We start from the raw sequence: 19,856 nt of genomic DNA on the forward strand, positions 1-19,856 counted from the left end.
AATATTACTAAATACATAAACATTTTAACCTCAAGCAAAATACAGATAAAAGATCAAAAGATGAGTATTTGGGTTAGTTTATACTGTGATACAAGATGCTAGTTAGGATTAGTTTATATTGTGATAAGGATGCTAGTTAGGATTACTTTATATTGTGATAAATATTCTAGTTAGGGTTGGTTTATATCATGATACAAGTTGTAGTTAGGGTTAGTTTATATGCTGAGCTATATGTGATTGCCTTGATTCTTATTTAAGCATCTTGTATCACAGTAGAAAATATCCCTAACTAACATATTGTATTACAATATTAACTAACCCTAACTAGCATATTGTATTACAATATTAACTTGCCCTAACTAGCATAATGTATTACAATATAAACTAACCCTAACTAGCAACTTTTTTCATAATATAAACTAACCCTGACTAGAATTTTTTATTGCAATATAAAATAACCCTAAATAGCATCTTGTATCACAATATAAACTAACCCTAACAAGCCTGTTGTATCATAATATGGACTAACCCTAACTAGAATCTTTTATCACAATGTAACCTAACCCTAAATAGCATCTTGTATCACAATTTTTTAATTTTAAACTTTGAAGTTTTCTATTGTTCTTTATATTGTGTCTAAAATATGCAATTGAATGTTGTGGTGTAAAAATCTAAATTGATAATGGTAAATGTGAGCCACTGCAAAATTTTACACTTTAACTTGCTATAAAACAGTAAGCGAAGTTTAAAGAAAAACACAATCAATAAAGAATATTAAATTATTATACACATAAATCAAGAATGCCTAATAATACTACTAAACTTACGAACTTCAATTCTACAAGTCACGAGACATTAAAAACCTTTACAAATTTGTCTTCCTTATCACGGTTTGCCCTCATAATCATTGGGAAACATTCACTGTCATTGTAATTATGTTAAAAATATGTCCATTTTGTAGGTAACTGATATTGTTTTCTCTCTTACTTGTACACAGGATTTCACTATTTCCCCGAACAGGATAATAAAGTCTATTTCATGTGTTTGTTTTGGCAATTTGTGGTCCTCTAATTATTCTTCTACAGATTCTCTCTTCAAGTTTTCATGAGCTCCAGACACCATATAATGCTGCAAGTACTTCTTTACTGAGGTAAAAAGTGTGAACTTAAAAAAAATTCTAATTATATCTTCTTATAATATTTTAAGTTTGAGTTGTTGAAGAATGTGATTCGCTGGCATGTGCTAGAAGGTTAGACAGTTGATAGAACACTTGCCCAGTGTGCAACAGGTCTCTGATTCAAATCCAAGGCAAGGAAGAATAAGATGCCACAACATCAGCTACTGTTCTTAAGTCAACCGAATAAGTAAATGTTTTTGTTCTTCCTTTTGTATCGTGGTTTGGAAAGCCTGTACTAATGAATAAACATTGAAGGACATATCAAGGATACTAGTGATCAAAGCGAATCATATTATAGTGTTAAGTTCATTATCAGAATAAATCAAGTTCTACCTTCCTTTTGTATCGTGGTTTGGAAAGCCTGTACTAACGAATAAACATTGAAGGACATATCAAGGATACTAGTGATCAAAGCGAATCATATTATAGTGTTAAGTTCATTATCAGAATAAATCAAGTTCTACCTCCACGATCCTGTTCAGCTTGCCAGAGACATTGCCATTCTCGTTGCTGCCGCTTCATTGTCCTAACGATGGCTACAGCTAGCCGCAGGGCTTCCTTCTGGCACCCATGAGAACGCAGAGCTTCCACCCTAGCACAGGCTGTTGGGATATGTTCTGAAAATCATTTAAAAAAAATAATATATATATATATATATATATATATATATATATACACACACACAACCACAGTAACTATACAACTACAAACACTGCTACTACTGTTAGTATGATCCAACTAGTAATTGAAGAAACATAAACACAACTATACAACTAGAAACATTATTACATTAAGTCTGATTCAACTAGTAACTGAAGGAACTTAACAACTGAATGACTTTAGAAAACCTTACCATGACTCTTAGCTGTTAGTAATTACCATCTATAACATGGTAAAGTTCTGTATTGTCACTTAGCTGTCAGGTGATGTATTAGGACATTGTTAGGTTTTATATCAGTTGTTACGATATTCGTTAGGTCATGGTAAGATTCTATATCAGTTGTCAAGGTATTCACTAGGTCATGATAAGGTTTTGTATTCATTGTCAAGGTATTCACTAGGTCATGATAAGGTTCTATATCAGTTGTCAAGGTATTCACTAGGTCATGATAAGGTTCTATATCAGTTGTCAACGTATTCACTCGGTCATGATAAGGTTCTATATCAGTTATCAAGGTATTCACTAGGTCATGATGAGGTTCTATATCACTTGTCAACGTATTCACTAGGTTGTTATAAGGTTTTGTATCCGTTGTCAAGGTATTCACTAGGTCATGATAAGATTCTATATCAGTTGTCAACGTATTCACTAGGTCGTGATAAGGTTCTATATCACTTGTCAATGTATTCACTAGGTCGTGATAAGGTTCAAAATCACTTGTCAACGTATTCTAGTGGTCGTGATAAAGTTCAAAATCACTTGTCAAGGTATTCACTAGGTCATGGTAAGGTTCTTTATTTGTTAGAAACTAAATAAGACAAAATTACAATTTCCACAATCCTCTAAAAATCTTTATTCAAGATATCAGGTCTTATCTAACAACTTCTACATATTTTGGTGGGCCACAGACCCACAGTTATCAGGAGAAAGCAGTGAAGAACCCATTATACTGATTAAATACCCTTTGAATTGTTTGCATGATGCCAGAAACGTCAGTCAGTCAATCAATTGACATAAATGGTGCTGCCATCTATTTACATTTCTTATAACATAGATTTCCAAATATATATTTCTTTATCCTCTGGACCCAAATACGTTTTTATCATCTGCTATGTTCAGCTAATGCTGATTCATTAATTTTATGTGTTTTCTATAAATGATTTGTGTTTGTTAAGGCTAAATTTTAAACTATTACATGTTTGGACAATATACGTTACACCACAAATCGAAGATGTTTTATAAATATCACATTTATCTGTAAACGTGATTTTATCTGCAAGACTAGCAACAATATGGCTAAGTTTAATCAGAAGCGACAGTTAGTATATTTTTTTTAAAACCATTACCTTTATATGGGGAAGTCATTTGACCGGCACAAACATTCTCACTCACAACCTTAGTAACTTTAAATTTAGTACACCATGAAATTTTTAATTTACCTTTTAGGTAAGGCCTGATGCCTTTGATATGTTTTGTCTTTAAGATGTGGAAATTTTAACATTGTTTTAAGGAGTTTTTAATAAGTACTTTACACAAGGCTGGTCCAATTTAATTGTAAGACTCACTCTGACAATACAGAACTTTACCATGTTATAGATGGTAATTACTGACAGCTAAGTGACCTGGTAAAGTTCTGTATTGTTATAGATGGTAATTACTGACAGCTAAGTGACCATACAAAACATTACCATGCCATAATGGATAACCCTGGCAATTGAAAGATGCAGATGAAGAGGGTTCTGTGCACTGAGAGACACCATCATGTGCTAGAATATACTTTAGGTGTGGGTCGTCCCATTGAAGATGGCTGGCCTCCAGGGCTCGATGAAATATTGTGCGAGGTTGGGGTTGTGTAGTAGTGGTGGTGGTGGTGGTGGCGGTGGGAGCAACGGGACGTTCACCCTGAGGTAATTCTGTAAAAAAATCAAGTGTACATAACATGTATTAGTTACATAAAATCAAGTATTACAATTATGTTAAACTCTCTTACTTAATATTCTTTATATTAACAAGTTTACTTACCATGCAAGTTAGGAAGAGTTCAAACATAGTTTTGTAAAGTCTATAAAACAAACAATTACATAAGCATAAGATACAATTCAAAACTGAGACACTGAGTAAAGATAGGTAAACAAGGAAATAATATATAGCAAATAGTTATAACAAATCTAGTGAAACTAGGAAGGAAATGAAATATGGTAAAATTGAAGAGAGTCTGAAAAGACCGATCTTTCCATTATAGTTGCCAGTTTCCTGTACAAGCCTGCAGGCTTATAATGCTAAAAATGGGTTTTTGATATCCATGATGGGCAGAGTACAGATAGCCCATCATGTAAACCACCGATGAAATGGTGGGAGCTATCACGTACACGATCAACAAACGAATGGGCTTGAATTAGAAACATTTCACGAATTATAATTAGCGTCAAGCTTATTTTGCTGAAAACAATTGATAAGACTGAAGGAATCCGTAGGTAGAACCCGTTTTACTGAATGATAGCACAGAACCGTGCATCAAAGAATATTCTGAAACACTGAGCTGTCTCTTATAACTGAAGTAGCGGAAGCAGATTTCCCGAGTAAAATCACAAGCCCTTTACCTTTCTTCTTATACAGGGCGTAACTTAACCTTTGGCTGGCCCTGGGTGTCAGCCCGTAAAGGGTGGAGGTCATGTTATTTAATGATAGGATGACCAGTAAAACAATGAACTTTTTTGCCACTTTAACAATGACCAAAACTGAAGACCAATTAACATATAAATTGGTCATTTCATAAAATATTGGGGTGAAATCAAAAGGGCGGGTTACATAAAATTAATGTGCAATGAAAACAAATCTTGTTTGGACACCCTCGGTTTCAAAAGATGACTTGAGAGTTGTCAGCTCAGCTACCTATGAAACAACTAACTGAAACGAGCCTCGTAAATCGATTAAGGTTTAGCATGACCATCAAAGTAGATAAGAAAATCGCAGATCAAGTCTACTAGTACTGGTATTTTGTCTTCTGTCCTGCATCCCCACTTTACCATTTCTCTACTGGCTTATGACAATTGGGTGGGTGGCAAATCTGACAATAGAAATGGTGGAAATCCCCACCCCAATGGCAGTATATTCTCTTCCCTGCATCTAATATTATTATATAATAGTTTTATCCAAAAGAAGTGAATTTTGATATATAATGATTAGACTTCAAACACATTTTTATACAATAAGATAAAAAAAGCAAAAACAATTTAATCATTCACTATACCATTTGAGTCGTCATCTGAGGAATCGGAGGAACTATCGTCTTCAAGAGGTCTCCTTGCTTGCGTGCTGCTTCCTGGTGGGCGAAAATCTGCATCCTCGAGTGGACATACTTGAGTGTTTGCCCACTTTTCTAATAGAGTACGCCACTGCTGCTTGTCAATATGGTTTGAATGTGGGCTAAGAACCACACAAACCCATAATGCACCTAGAGAAATGCAAATAGACTTTATAAAAACAACTACGTAGAAGCATTAAAATGTGAATATTAAGACATGATATAAAACAACAAAACTAAATGTTATATGAAGGAGAAAAAGAAGAGATAAAAGTGTGTGGAAAAAAAAAAAGATTGTTTCTGAATAGATAGATATTAATTCAAACCAATAACTTGTAACTTCAATTTCAAAGCCCTTTTTGTAGTGATCTTGTTTAAAGCACTTATATCAAAAGTTTGTCTTAATTTAAAATCCCAACATTAACCGTTATAAAGTATTCATCGTTCTAGTGCATTCCTTAGAAGGCTAAATGAAAAATTTGACAAACAACACGTGTTATATTAAAGTTCTGAAAAATACTACTGAACTTTCGGTCAGCTTCTGAAATAATTTGACAGCCTTATAAAAGAAACTGATCTAAAAATTAAATTATCGTGATTTGTGTTACAGAATATAATATACATCGTTGATCAATAATCATTGTAGTACATAAAAACTTTATGTAAGTAAAGTGTATTGATATGTTACAAAGCTTCAAACAAACGTAATTTCACAGTCAATCACTGAACAATACTATATTCAGCATGTATGCTTCATATTGATATTAAGAGTACGAATATCAATATGAAATCTGGGAAGCATATTGTTGGGATAACTCACCTGTCTTACTCTCAGTTTACTAATAACAAGATGAGCAGATTGTTTACAACGGGCAGTTTAAACTTAATCTTAACTGTCATTATGCATAATATGGCCAAACTTCTGACAAATGACAAGCCAGTATCACTTATTGGTAGCTTCCTGACACTCCAATTTCTTACCTAGTTGATCCCACAGCTGACGACACTTGTCCATCATCGGGGTCCCTTGGGCTCTCCAGATTACTAATCGGGGATCAGCCAAAAACTGCTCTGTGATTAGTCTCAACATTCTGGCACCATTTGAGTCTCTGGCCCGCAACATCTCCTTGACCTGTAAAAACAGGTAGTATGTAATCCATCACATAACATTTATAGAATTCAAACAGGATAAACTGCAAGTGAATGTACTTTTTCTGATATTACCTAATAAACATTTTTCCTTACTGTTAAAGATGTCACTTGTCAAAATACTTATCACTAATAAGTAAAGTCAAATGTATCTATTTAACATTACACGTATTTCACTTAATGTTTCATTTATACAACGTCTTCAAGAGTGACTTTCAATTTACTTATCTATTTAACGTTACACGTATTTCACTTAATGTTTCATTTATACAACGTCTTCAAGAGTGACTGTCAATTTACTTATCTATTTAACGTTACACGTATTTCACTTAATGTTTCATTTATACAACGTCTTCAAGAGTGACTGTCAATTTACTTATCTATTTAACGTTACACGTATTTCACTTAATGTTTCATTTATACAACGTCTTCAAGAGTGACTGTCAATTTACTTATCTATTTAACGTTACACGTATTTCACTTAATGTTTCATTTATACAACGTCTTCAAGAGTGACTTTCAATTTACTTATCTATTTAACGTTACACGTATTTCACTTAATGTTTCATTTATACAACGTCTTCAAGAGTGACTGTCAATTTACTTCACTAAATTCACAATGTAGAATTTTAAATTTGTTTTATAGACCAGTGGTGAGTATGAAACGAGAACATGTAGATAATAAAACCAAATATATATGGCAACATCAAATGTAGGTGTGGAAATCATCCAGAGTGACTTTCGATTTACTTTGCTAAATTCACAATGTAGAATTTTAAATTTGTTTTATAGACCAGTGGTGAGTATGAAACGAGAACATGTAGATAATAAAACCAAATATATATATGGCAACATCAAATGTAGGTGTGGAAATCATCGAGAAATACCTGCACAACTACATTTGTGTCATTAGACATTGATGTTGTTTTATATTGTCATTTGTTTTAATGTAAGCAATATAATTTGCTCGTTCCATGACCTCCCCATTGGTCTATAGAACACTCGTTCCACCTCCACATTGGTCTATAGAACACTCGTTCCACCTCCCCATTGGTCTATATAATTTGCATGACCTCGTTCCACCTCTCCATTGGTCTATATAATTTGCATGACCTCGCTCCACCTCCCATTGGTCTATATAATTTGCATGACCTCATTCCATCTCTTCATTGGTCTATATAATTTGCATGACCTCGTTCCATGACCTCCCCATTGGTCTATATAATTTGCATGACCTCGTTCCATGACCTCCCCATTGGTCTATATAATTTGCATGACCTCCCCATTGGTCTATATAATTTGCATGACCTTATTCCACCTCCCCATTGGTCTATATAATCTGCATGACCTCGTTCCACCTCCCCAGTGGTCTATAGAACACATTTAGGAGTGTATAGTCTGCTATGCATTGCGAGTGTAGCAATGTTGGTCACTCCTGAAATTGTAGAAACAAAACACTGAGTGAAATAAATATTACCTTGCTCTGGAGTTTATGGTTGCTTCTTCATGATACACAATGTACAAGTTACTCCAGTCACCATTTAGTTGTATAACTTTTCACAGAAAATACTCTTTATTCCTTAAACCCGAGCAGACGCTGCCTGCATCCAACCAAAAATCCCGATTTACACAAAAAGTAATATGGTGTAAAACTGGAACAAGCCACTTCAAGAAACATTATGCTGAAAACAACATGAAGAAGAAGAAGAACACTAAAAGTAGACTGAGTCGCACGAAGAACTAAATTCTGTATTAAGATTACACCACTTACTTTGGTAAACAGTGCATTTAGTTGCTTGTTAGCACTGTAGTAGCCTCCCTGAGATAGGTAGTTGTGAACCTGTTCTGTTACCTGTTCTTCATCCAAATGCCAACTATGCTCCTCATCAGCTGAGGCTCCAGCTGTGGGATCTGGTGCTCCTGAAATTAAAACAAGTTAGGATTCACAGAAGAAATAATGACCATCACCAACACTTACAGATTTAATAATAAACGAACTGCACTGTTTTGCTTGTTGAACCAAAAGTTTAGTTTATTGATCAGTGCTTTCCTTTAAGGGCACGTTTCTGTTCCTTGTTTGTCTTTCCAATGATTTTAGACTGTCCTTTACTTATACGTTCATTACATTCATTTAGCTCATGTTTCTAACAAGGAACTGTAAGTAAAGGAAGTACTGATCAACAATACAATTCAGTTATTCATAAAGACTATTGAAAGTAAACCTCAAACCACATGTTTGGCATACCTATGCATGCTAAGAAAAAAGCCAGTTACAACTTACAAACGATACTTTGATAACTCACAATATAACCATATCTCTAAGTATGTGTTATATAAAAATAACTATTGAAAATAGTGAACAACGTTATATTTACCTTTAAATAACTAAATATGTAATAATAAGTTACTCTTGTAGCAAGTTATAAATGTATAGTGCAAAGTTTACATAATCATAATGACGAAAAAAATACCATTTACAAGAATCATATATAAAATGCCTGACTGATGGAATATTCCCAATGCTTTTGGGTGCAATGACCACAGACATTTTCCTTTACGTCTTAACAGATAATGACAGGAATTGTCAATAGCAGCTTTCTTTTCTTGTTTGTTAGTCTCATACTATGCATCTTAGTATTGATTTATATATAAATACACTTAATTAAGTCAGAATATCATTATTATACATACATTTTATTTAAACAGCAAATAGAGCACAGTTAAAATGCTGTTATACAACCTTATCACTAGCAACCTTTGCTAGGACAGTACAGAATAATGTGATTTAAATACTAGTTTTATCATGCTGTAATATCGTAAATATACACTCCTGGAATTATTTTAACAATCGTAAACATGGTTGTTTATTACAGAACATTTCCTGAAAATACAGGGAAAGCTAGTTTCTGATTTTTTAATGACTTATTATCAGAGATTATTTGATATGCACAAAGATTAAAAGGACAATAAAACCTGTCTGTAAATGTCAGCAACCGTTCCAACCCCAATTACAAGTCAATCACCACACCCTTGCTGGAAAGAAAATGCATTAATTTAGACTCGACAAAACAAAAAAGTGTAACATACAGGTGATGTATATTAAAATTATAATATAATGTAAAAACTGAATGAACTCTGATTAAGCTGCAATACGTTATAAGTTTACAAAGATATACAGATATAGTCATACATGAATGTGTAAACAGAAATGTTTCTGAACTCACCGGGGATGGAATTAATAACTGACTGTGTCTTTAGAATGTCATCAGCTAACCGCTGAGCTGTTGGAAGGACTTCTGTATGATGTTCAGCAACGAGGTACTGCACTAGCTTCTGAAGTTGCTGTCGATCTAACTGGAGTAGCGTTTCTATAAATATTAAAACCATTGGAATCTTATAGCAGCCACTGAACTAATTACAAGTCTCACTGAGTGCTGAACTAACAGCAATAAACAGATGTGAAATAATGATTAAATCCAAATAAATTGAAAATGCAGCTTCATTTGGTAAAAAATGAAATTATAAAACCATATGCTAAATAATAAAATAAGTTATACGTATGTCCTGTTGTTCTCTAACTTAGTAACATTTAATGCATCAAGTTTTTGGCTAAAGCCTTATGACAAGAAATGTAATGAACACAAGTTTCCCTCTTACTCAGTAACATTAAATGTGCCAAGTTTTGGGCTACATTACATTTCTTGTCATAAGGCTTAACACAAGTTTCCCTCTTACTCAGTAACATTAAATGTGCCAAGTTTTGGGCTACATTACATTTCTTGTCATAAGGCTTAACACAAGTTTCCCTCTTACTCAGTAACATTAAATGTTTTTGGCTACATTACATTTCTTGTCATAAGGCTTAACACAAGTTTCCCTCTTACTCAGTAACATTAAATGTTTTTGGCTACATTACATTTCTTGTCATAAGGCTTAACACAAGTTTCCCTCTTACTCAGTAACATTAAATGTGCCAAGTTTTTGGCTACATTATATTTCTTGTCATCAGGCTTAACACAAGTTTTTCTCATTATTATAAACACGTAATGTGTTGAGTTCCTCTAAGCGATACAACAAAAGTTGTAAACATGGAGAAAATTCTGGGTTATTTCTTGTTTCAATATTTATTAGAAACCTTAAACAATATAAATATACGTTCATGTGGTTTACCAGAATCAGAACCTAAGAAAGACAAAGAACAAAATAGAACAGTATAGTACGTTTTGTGTCAAAGTTTCACATCTTACCTGAGATGGGAACACGTAATTTAACATGTGCCGCTCTTCTCATTCGATAAATTACAAGGGCAACAACATGTTGACACCAGAAGATGTCGTTTATGTCGCATGTACAAGAGACAGATGTAATTTTGCATCTGTAAAAAGAAACATGCATTGATATTTAGGTTTAAACAATGAAGGAGAAAACAGAGAAAACTATAATTTATTTCTTTGATCTTTTACGGTCAACTGCACTTAATCAGTCAGTTAAAGCATATGTACAAGCCAAACTTTTGTTGCTTAGAATTACTTTTCAGGAGTGATTTCATAAAAAGGAGATATTTTTCATGTCCCAGTGTTCACAGTTTAGACAATCTAGAAACATAAAATTGTACTCCAACACATAAATACATACCTACACGAGTACTTGGATATTCCAAAGTTAGAAGAACTGTGTGTTATACAACTGCTCATAAAAAGTAATGCAAGAAGGAATATTTAAGTAGACGGAAATCACAAAAATCTACACCACACTTTCTGTCATCAACAAAGTGAGCACATTCAGCTCATAGAAATAGACATTAACTTCTGTGAAAATGGTTGTAAAACTGAATCATTCAGTCTTAATTTCATTACTTTTGTATACACATGTGATAACACTTGACAAATCAAATTCATTTAATTGAAGCAAGATTATTTTTACATCGAAATTCACGGAAGTCCCGTACAAATTAAGCTTGTTCAACTCTGTCTTCACAAAATGCACGGTACTAGAGGTCAGAGTCAATGAACACTTTTCTTGCCACGAAACGTCACATAAGTAAACCTAACTGAAGCTACTAAAGATTATAAGAGCAATGATTCAGGTCTTACATTCATTTGGAACAACCTCCTCTACTGCCGAACCATACCGTATCTAAGGGCTATGATCACACGTTATTTCCCTAAACCTGCAATAAAGATGGTTAGATCCCACCCTCGCTGTACATGACCACTGGCCAAGTCTTTAGGTCAGGAAATTAGCTCGATTATGTATGAGCATCAATTATATTAATTACTATTATGTAAGATAATTTATTAAATTATGATTAAATGTCACAAAATTAATCTTTATTATTACTCCTGTTTTTTGGTTATTTCAATTATCCAAGTAACTGAAACACTGCCATTATGACTTCTCATTGGTATTTTTGATTACTTGAGGATTTTCAAGTCAATTGATTTACTGTCACAACTCACAAATATGACCAAAATAATGTCTCACGAGAACAATCGATTAGTTGCATGTAATTAATTAATCAATTATCAAATTACACTAATCACCCACTGGCCATCTTTAATTACATCAACAAACGACTATTAAACTCTGCACTGGATAACATAGCAGTGATTCCTATTTCTTCCATCATCTTCCTCATTATAACAGCTGTTAGTTTCAACAAGTTGCTGGAAGCTTGTGTTTGGTTGGTTATTTTAGAGCAAAACTACATTGGGCTATCTGCTGTGTCTACCACAGGGAATTGAACCCTGGATTTTAGCGCTGTGAGTCTGTAAACTTTCCGCTGTACCACCCGTATTTGTTTATTATTGCTAATATAGTCAGAAGATATGTCCAGTTTCAACAAATGGTCACATAATCACAGACATCACTCTGTACTAGTGTGAGGTACTCTGGAAACTACTGCTGTCCTAAATGTTCTGCTGTAAATGATTTTCCATGTCTGTGATGAACACAGGACACTCTTTTCCTAAAATGTTGTGACCTTTGACCATACATCTTTGAAAAATATCTTTATCTGAATATCCTTCCTGAGAAAAAGCTGCAACACAAACACCTTTGATGTAACCAATCATTTCTCCAGTTTAAAAAGTATTTACAGTAATGCATAGTCAAGTATTCTAGATTTTTGTGTTCTCCACTATTTAAAGGTCAGGAATTCACAGACTGTTTTGTAAAAAATATGATTAACCCTCTGTCATACAGATAAATATTTATAAGAGATCTGAAATGGTTTAATGAAAAATAAATATACCAATTAATGTAACTATTACTTAATTTACATTCAAAATTACATTTCCTTGTAACGTACGTGATTTTCGACAAGTTTATTCTATAAACTATTATAACAATAAGATACAAGAAGAGATTAAGAGCTAAAACTGTACATTTAATAAGAAATACAAAAATGTTTTATTACACAAATAAAGGGTTAGTTACTCTAAAATTACAACTAAAAATGCATACAAATAGCTATATGTTAACTTACTCCTAACAGTTCCAAATTGTCCAATCTATTTTACGTATCTAAGCAAACTTCACTGAGTTGAAAGAGTATGCCTAAAGAGACTTTTGTGTATGAAATTGGATTATCAAACATTTTACCTTGCTGGATAATTAAATGTTTAATTATAACTTAATCGTATTCCAAGCCAGTGTGGGAATATAAATAGGTTTTATTTGTTAAACAGCACATCTCTGATTCCCTTATTAATTCTGCTCTCCTGTAAGTTCATTATTATAATTACAAGTTTCATGACGACTTAATGAAATTTAATTAGTCACAGAGTTAAATCACTGATATAAATAAACTCTCAAACACTCTTTAATAACAAAATTCACTGTCTAATAATGCAGTGAAAATTAAAGACTCGGTTTTCATTAATACTGTATGCACGGATACCCGGTGCCCAGTTAAAAGGTCAAATACACACACAAAATCTTTAGCAGCTTGTATTAATGTCTGTATAATAAAATTATTTTCATAAAGTTACTTATAAGACTACAGATTAGTCTAATTTATACAGATTTCTCCGTCCGTAAAGTAATCAAAAGTATGTGCTTCTGGTGTTGCTTTACGTCAAATTAACATATGCCAGTACACTGTACTCATTTATTATTGTTTATGTACATGAATCACTAAACAGTCGGTCCACTGTATAATATTGAATTCAATGGAAGGTCAAAATGTTATTCAACTACCAACATTAATTGAGGTTACTGTATGGGGAAGTAAAAGGACTCAAAATCCCATGGGTGTTATGTAGGGATTCAAAATCCCATGGGTGTTATGTACGGATTCAAAATCCCATAGGTGTTATGTACAGATTCAAAATCCCATAGATGTTATGTAGGGATTCAAAATCCCATGGGTGTTATGTATGGATTCAAAATCCCATAGGTGTTATGTATGGATTCAGAATCCCATAGATATTGTGTACAGATTCAAAATCCCATAGATATTGTGTACAGATTCAAAATCCCATAGATGTTATGTAGGGATTCAAAATCCCATAGATATTATGTAGGGATTCAAAATCCCATAGATGTTATGTACCAACTTATGTTCATAAGTTACCTACCACAGCTTTAAAAATTCTCCTTATATTTTCTCAAACACCAAAAAAAAGTAAATATCCCATACCACAGAATGAAACTGTGATTCAAACAATCAGGTATGGTAATGAATATACTAACAAAAAATCGCTTCATATTACCTGTCAAAGGTGATGGAGACCCTGTGTCTTTTTTCTGGTTCTGAGGAATAACCTGAGGTTGTACTACTAGACGTTTTGGGAGTCACCACAAACCCACTCAAGTGGAAACCTGAAAACAATAACCCATATGAGCTTCTGAGCTACAAAAAATTATTGCAACCATATTAACAAAATGTTAGACCACTTTTATCAACTTCACAGGTTTTGGTCTCTTACGCAAGACCGCTTATTTTTCAACACTAGTTTTGTTTAAGACTAATCTCAAGTTTTAAGTTGAAAAAAAAAGTGCAAATAAACTTCAAGATCATTAGGGTGTCAACCTTTGAACGGTTCTAAGAACAGGTAGACGAACTCTTACAAAAGTTATTGCATTTAAAGTTATCTGATTTTTTAATTTTTTTGTACAGGTTAAACTTTTTATTTTTTAGAAAAACTATCTTAACAAATGTGAAGTTGATATAGATGTTATAACTTGTGAATAAAACATCAGACACAACCATATGAATTGTTTTAATGACCTACAGCTTATTTTCATAAAATCCTACTTTCTATGGATACTAATATCATATCCACCAAAAAATAATGTTTAATTTCAAAAAAACTACAAGTTTTATGAAAACTTTTACTTTAAATAACTAATAAGCAGACTGATACTACAAAACTACCACAAGAATAAACAGCAAGGACTACATGTATTGATTAGTGTTTTTAGTTGCTTCTGTTTACAGTACATATACATGCAAACATCTATAAACAACATGTTTAAAACCTTATTTTAGGTTAACCAAGTTAAGTCATACTAAACTTTCTATAGGAAAACTGTGGCTGTTCTAAAAGAACAAACAATGAACTAAATACATTCCTCTCATTACACTTATGCGACCACTACACACATAACGTGAATTCTTTAATTTCTTCACCATTACTTAACACAGACATGTTTAAATGCAAATATTAAAGTGCCTACTTAAATGTCACTTGTTGACCTAGTTATTTTGCATGTTACTCCTTAGTAATCAAGATTATTTTTTTTTGTTGAAACTTAAATACAAATTCAACATAGGTCACATTGGTGGAGTTACTTAAAAATCTTGTATTCAGTATTTCAGCTAATAGTAGCAAAGGCTAAACAAACAACGTATATCTAAGGGTCCATATCAAATGGTGTACTTATATTCATTCTTTTGTTAGAACTTGGTTTCTTATATAATTCCAAGAAGAATATTTTTTGTTAACACTTATTATAATGATGATTATTATGGATTCAAGTGTGGTGAAGACAATTATGTTAAAAACAGTCAAACATTGATACAATAATTATACCTTTCAGGCTTAGTGTGCCCTTAAACACAACAGTCAAACATTGATACAATAATTATACCTTTCAGGCTTAGCTGTGCCTTTAAACACAACAGTCAAACATTGATACAATAATTATACCTTTCAGGCTTAGCTGTGCCTTTAAACACAACAGTCAAACATTGATACAATAATTATACCTTTCAGGCTTAGCTGTGCCTTTAAACACATTTAATTATTTATTTTTGACTTTTAGCTATTAATGTTTCATATAACACCAAGAAAAGCACTTCTAGGTATTAATGTTTCACATAACACCAAGAAAAGCACTTCTAGGTATTAATGTTTCACATAACACCAAGAAAAGCACTTCTAGGTATTAATGGTTCACATAACACCAAGAAAAGCACTTCTAGGTATTAATGGTTCACACAACAACAAGAAAAGCACTTCTAGGTATTGATGTTTTACATAACACCAAGAAAAGCACTTCTAGTTATTAATGTTTTACATAACACCAAGAAAGGAGCCTGTAGATATTAACTTTTACATATGTCACCAAGAAAAGCACTTCTAGGTATTAATGTTTTACATAACAACAAGAAAAGCACTTCTAGGTATTAATGTTTCACATAACACCAAGAAAAGCACTTCTAGTTATTAATGTTTCACACAACACCAAGAAAAGCACTTCTAGCTATTAATGTTTCACACAACACCAAGAAAAGCACTTCTAGCTACTAATGTTTCACACAACACCAAGAAAAGAACTTCTAGCTATTAATGTTTCACATAACACCAAGAAAAGAACTTCTAGCTATTAATGTTTCACATAACACCAAGAAAAGCACTTCTAGGTATTAATGTTTCACACTAACACCAAGAAAAGCACTTCTAGGTATTAATGTTCCACACAACACCAAGAAAAGCACTTCTAGGTATTAATGTTTCACATAACACCATACAGACACATAACACTGTGTTGTTGGACTACTATTCAGGTTAAGATACCTATTACAAAGATACCATACAGGTGTTTTACAATTACATGGGTATCCTCTTCAGAAAGTATAAATCTTATACAAAATTGGAGAGCTTTTTCAATGACGAAATGGTAGAATTATATCACATAAAACCTAGAATATGGATGCATATAGCTTACAAAAACAAAAACCAGGAACTATCAGTGACAAAGCGTAACAGAAAGTTTTCATATTATTCTTGTTTAAAGTAAAAAACACCCAACAAGTAAACATATGTTCCATAAAAGATGTTTGTCATTTGACAAGTGATTAAAGAATCTTTGTACAAAATTACATGAGGGTTATCTCTGAATGGATTAAATGGAAGGTACTTAATAACCAGCACTAATTACCACCATTCCAAACTCTTGGTCTACTCTTTCTGATCCAGTACTATGATTTAATGATGACTCTTATAGCATACCCATAGTTCCAAAATATGCTGTACATTTTTGTAGCAATAATTCACTAACAGTAAAACCCTCAGGTAGTCAGATTCATGTTCCAAGTATGCTTGTAACTAAGCAATACCCAAATCACCTCACCAACTGATTAACGACACATCTGTCAACTTGTAGATTTAGTGAAATAAGTTAGCAGGAAGTGAAACACATCAGAGATTAAACTGTTATATATCATTTCTGGTTGAAATGTCTGTTTGTTTGAAGTGAAACACATCAGAAGTTAAACTGTTATATATCATTTCTGGTTGAAATGTCTGTTTGTTTGAAGTGAAACACATCAGAGGTTAAACTGTTATATATCATTTCTGGTTGAAATGTCTGTTTGTTTATTGTTTATTTGAAGTGAAACACATCAGAGGTTAAACTGTTATATATCATTTCTGATTGAAATGTGTGTTTGTTTATTTGAAGTGAAACACATCAGAGGTTAAACTGTTATATATCATTTCTGGTTGAAATGTCTGTTTGTTTATTTGAAGTGAAACACAAAGTAATGCAACGGGCTATATGTGCTCTGTCCACCATGGGTATCAAAACCATGATTCTAACATTGTAAGTCAGAAGACATGCCGCTCTGCCACTGGAGGGCAAGTTGAAATGTCAACAGAAATGGAAGACAAAGACAAAAAAACTAACTTGTAAATATGTCCTACGCTGAACCCTGAATACTTAATAACTAACCATAAGCACGTGTCTTATAAGTAAAACACAATGAGGAAATATCTGAACAACAATGCGTATGGTGGAAAGCTCTAAAACATTACATGAACACATGTAGTGTACACATGTGATACGGGATTTTTCTTGTTAACAGCTTAAAAATCATACACAGTAGTTCTCAAAATGTAATATTGACCATAAATCTGAACATGACTAATTACTTCCATATTAGCTGTACTAATTGTTTCTTGTAAGTGGTCTATGGTTCTAATTAAAGGACAAGCAGCTATCTTACTAACCATTGACATCATGCAAGTTTACAGGACAAGCAGCTATCTTACTAACCATTGACATCATGCAAGTTTACAGGACAAGCAACTATCTTACCAACTATTGACATCATGCAAGTTTACAGGACAAGCAGCTATCTTACTAACCATTGACATCATGCAAGTTTACAGGACAAGCAGCTATCTTACTAACCATTGACATCATGCAAGCTTACAGGACAAGCAACTATCCATGGATATCCTGCAAAATTTTACATATAAAGCAGCTATGCTACTACCAGTTTTACAGGACAAGCGCTTATGTTAATAACCACTAAGTAACTAAAACACATATACAAAATGTTAACATTTTCTGCTTCCTACATATTATATAATCAAAAACTGTGGGTATTATATTTATCTTATGGTCTGGTTATCTTCATACTACTAGAAAATGGAGATGAAAATACGAAAAACCTACTGCTGGTGAGGTGTGTCTAACATAGTTCGTTGTAGTTATTTAAATTGTAACATTAGGTCTGCAAACACAGACAGGTTACTATGAGTTATAACGAAACCAGTATTATTATTAAGTGTGCTGGATATTCTACAATACGAAATCCACTTTTAATCGTTTTTCTTAATAAGCCTAATCAAATAAAATTACAAACACCTGCTGTGAAACAGAACGTAATAAATATATATATAGTTTTGGGAGTGATGCGTGTGTGAGATATGTCAGTATTATGAAAACGATTATAATATAAACACCTCCCAAAAATAAAATAATGAATTTGGAATATCAATATTAACAAATATAATTAGTCACAAAGTAAGAAGAATTGTAGGTTTCGGAAAGCCTATTATATTGTTGTCAACGTAACACTTTTTTTTGTTTCAAACGCAACTATAACAAGCGTATCCTTCCAAGTCACTCCCGATAACCTTTGCAGTTTCAAAGACGATTGCCACCTGGTGGTAAATATTAGCACAAAATTCTTTTAGATAAACATTTACTATTTTTCCATATTTTGCTACGACACAGCTAGATCGCGTGTAGTCACTTTGTCTACTTTTTATTGAAATAGGGAGTCCTTGTTTCTTATAATATCTGCTGGTGAAAATCCTGTGAACACAGAATTCAAAGTAAATATATATAGTCCTTCAAACATTAAAACCTGTTCACTATTTTTGAAATCCAGCTGGCCTAGTGCCAGTAGAAAACAAATACATACTTCAACTCGGAATATGTAGGATAACTTGGCCAGTCTGACAATTTAACAGTATTACTTTTGGCGCGATTCATTAAAATACTTACAAATGAAAGAGATCCAGTCCCACCTATAAATTCTGTTGTTATGGTGCGCTGTGAAACGGCTTTTGTATCGCGAGTAAGAACACGTGTAATTCTCTAAAATATGGAACAAACATTCAATTCGCGATCTTACTAGTTTGTTTAATGAATTTTGCGCAAAGCTACTCAAGCGCCATCTGCGCTAGCCGTCTCTAGTTTTGAAGTTATAGACTATAGAGAAGAAAACTAGTCAACGCCACCCACCACAAACTCTTAGGCTAATCTTTTTCGAACAAAAAATGAGATTTATCATCACATTATAACGCCCCATGGCTGAAAAAGCGATTATGTTAGGGAACAAGATTCGAACCAGCGGCCCGCGAGTGGAGCGCTCCAACCACAAGGCCATTCCAGACCTATCTGTGATCTTATTGGTTGATAATCATAACTGTCATAATATTAGTTATTTCAAACAAAATTAATGGGATTGTTTCATTCGTTAATCATCACATTCGTATAATGCAACGCTCAATGTTTATTCTTATCTTGGCCAATAAGTGCGCCGGGGGTGGAGATGTTTGTCAATACTTCTTCATTTAGGGAAAAATCACTATGTTACTTGTTTTGTATTGAATTACTCTAAAATAAATGCATTAAAATTTTATTGAATATGGATTCGATTTTTGTCGCAAGTTGCTATAAACCAAATAACGTGTAATCAGTTCTTGTCATCCAACGAATCATCCTGTTGTTTTAAAGGTCCTAATCAATCTTGTCATCCAACGAATCATCCTGTTGTTTTAAAGGTCCTAATCAATCTTGTCATCCAACGAATCATCCTG

At 33.1% G+C, this 19,856-nt stretch overlaps 1 protein-coding gene across 1 annotated transcript in view; it reads right to left on the reverse strand.

Annotated features, from left to right (window-relative positions):
- Nucleotides 1–19,856, reverse strand: part of LOC106466731 (zinc finger SWIM domain-containing protein 6-like) — a gene marked incomplete at its 3' end in the record, with an annotated part of 79,222 nt that overhangs the window by 6,946 nt on the left and 52,420 nt on the right. Inside the window, exons 2-9 of the mRNA XM_022394817.1 lie at nt 14,007–14,115; nt 10,539–10,666; nt 9,516–9,659; nt 8,063–8,211; nt 6,124–6,274; nt 5,089–5,292; nt 3,527–3,751; nt 1,642–1,794 (exon numbers count right to left, since the gene is read on the reverse strand). Coding sequence (XP_022250525.1) covers nt 1,642–1,794; nt 3,527–3,751; nt 5,089–5,292; nt 6,124–6,274; nt 8,063–8,211; nt 9,516–9,659; nt 10,539–10,666; nt 14,007–14,115 — 1,263 coding nt within the window. The remainder of the gene's footprint in view (nt 1–1,641; nt 1,795–3,526; nt 3,752–5,088; nt 5,293–6,123; nt 6,275–8,062; nt 8,212–9,515; nt 9,660–10,538; nt 10,667–14,006; nt 14,116–19,856) is intronic.

Source organism: Limulus polyphemus, unplaced genomic scaffold (genome assembly GCF_000517525.1).
Source record: "Limulus polyphemus unplaced genomic scaffold, Limulus_polyphemus-2.1.2 Scaffold2364, whole genome shotgun sequence".
In the NCBI taxonomy this organism is placed as follows: Eukaryota; Metazoa; Arthropoda; class Merostomata; order Xiphosura; family Limulidae; genus Limulus; species Limulus polyphemus.